Raw genomic sequence first — 1,377 nt, forward strand, 5'->3', positions numbered from 1 at the left:
TAAAACTTTCTCTTAACATAATATAATATGTAGAATATCTTCTTAATTATTATATGTTTACATAAAGATATTTAAAAATCTTTAAGTAATTAAGAATTCTTTTTTAATTTTTACCTTAGATCTGAAATAATACTAACTAGTAACTAACTCTTTCTTTATTATTTACACTAAAAATATCAGCTTCTTAACATTTTTTAAAATTATAATTTTCAGTAACTCTGATAATATATTGGTGGATTACGAGTATATTATAGCAATTACGAATTTATTATTAATATATTTATATATAAATATATGTGTAATTTAATTTTTTTAATATATATTTATATTTTAATATACATTTTAAACTAATAACTAATTTTAATAGTCGATGTATTCATGCACGATGTCAATATGCATGAGCATGTATCTATATAAGAAGACCAATATTCCACATGTTCCTGCGCCGAAGCCCAAAAGCAAATTAAGCTATTAGAAAATCTCAACCACCATGGCTACTCTCTCCCCTCTCTCTTTCTTGGCCACAACCAAGGTCTCTGCATCCTCGCCATCCTTGCTTCCATCCTCCTCCAGAAAACCCTCCAAAGCCAGCCCCCGAATTGCAAAGGTGTCATGCAATGCTAGCAACCCTCAAGGAGAACCACAAAACAACAGGAGGGATGTTCTGGTTGGCCTGGGAGGACTGGGGGCGGCGGCCGCCACTTTCTCCTACAACCCTTTGGCCTTGGCGGATGCGGTGGCCACCGACGTACACGCTTGCCACAAGCCAAGCCTTCCCCCAGGCGCAAAGCCCATCGCGTGTTGCCCTCCAAACTACGAAGACAAAGAACCCATTGAGTATGTTATCCCAAAGTACACAAGCCTAAGGATTAGAACACCTGCTCATGATTATGCTGACTTAGACAAGTACACGAAAGCCATTACCATCATGAAATCTCTTCCAGACGATCACCCTCACAGTTGGACTCAACAGTCTAGGATCCACTGTGCTTATTGCCACAACTCTTATACACAAGTGGGTCATAAAGGCGTTGAAATGCAGGTCCACTTTTCTTGGATCTTTTTGCCTTTCCATCGCTGGTACCTTTACTTCTATGAGAGAATCTTGGGGAAGTTGATCAACGATCCCACTTTTGCATTGCCCTTCTGGAACTGGGATGCCCCTGAAGGCATGGAGATGCCTGCAATATTCACAGACAGGAGATCCCCACTCTACAATGCTCTGAGGAACCAGAACCATCTACCACCAACGCTCGTAGACTTGAACTGGAATGGAAGGAGCACGGGTGTTGATGGGAGTGGTGACGTGGAAGCCAACCTGGCAACAATGTACAGACAAGTGTACGAAGTGAAGAGGCCATTATGCTTCTACGGGAA

General features: G+C 40.3%; 1 protein-coding gene across 1 annotated transcript in view; it reads left to right on the forward strand.

Moving 5' to 3' along the window:
• Nucleotides 1-450: 450 nt before the first annotated feature.
• The window catches only part of LOC107481254 (polyphenol oxidase, chloroplastic), a gene marked incomplete in the record, with an annotated part of 1,943 nt that continues 1,016 nt past the window's right edge, over nucleotides 451-1,377 (forward strand). Inside the window, 1 exon segment of the mRNA XM_016101495.3 lies at nucleotides 451-1,377. Coding sequence (XP_015956981.1) covers nucleotides 491-1,377 — 887 coding nt within the window.

Source organism: Arachis duranensis, chromosome 3 (genome assembly GCF_000817695.3).
Source record: "Arachis duranensis cultivar V14167 chromosome 3, aradu.V14167.gnm2.J7QH, whole genome shotgun sequence".
Lineage (NCBI taxonomy): Eukaryota > Viridiplantae > Streptophyta > Magnoliopsida > Fabales > Fabaceae > Arachis > Arachis duranensis.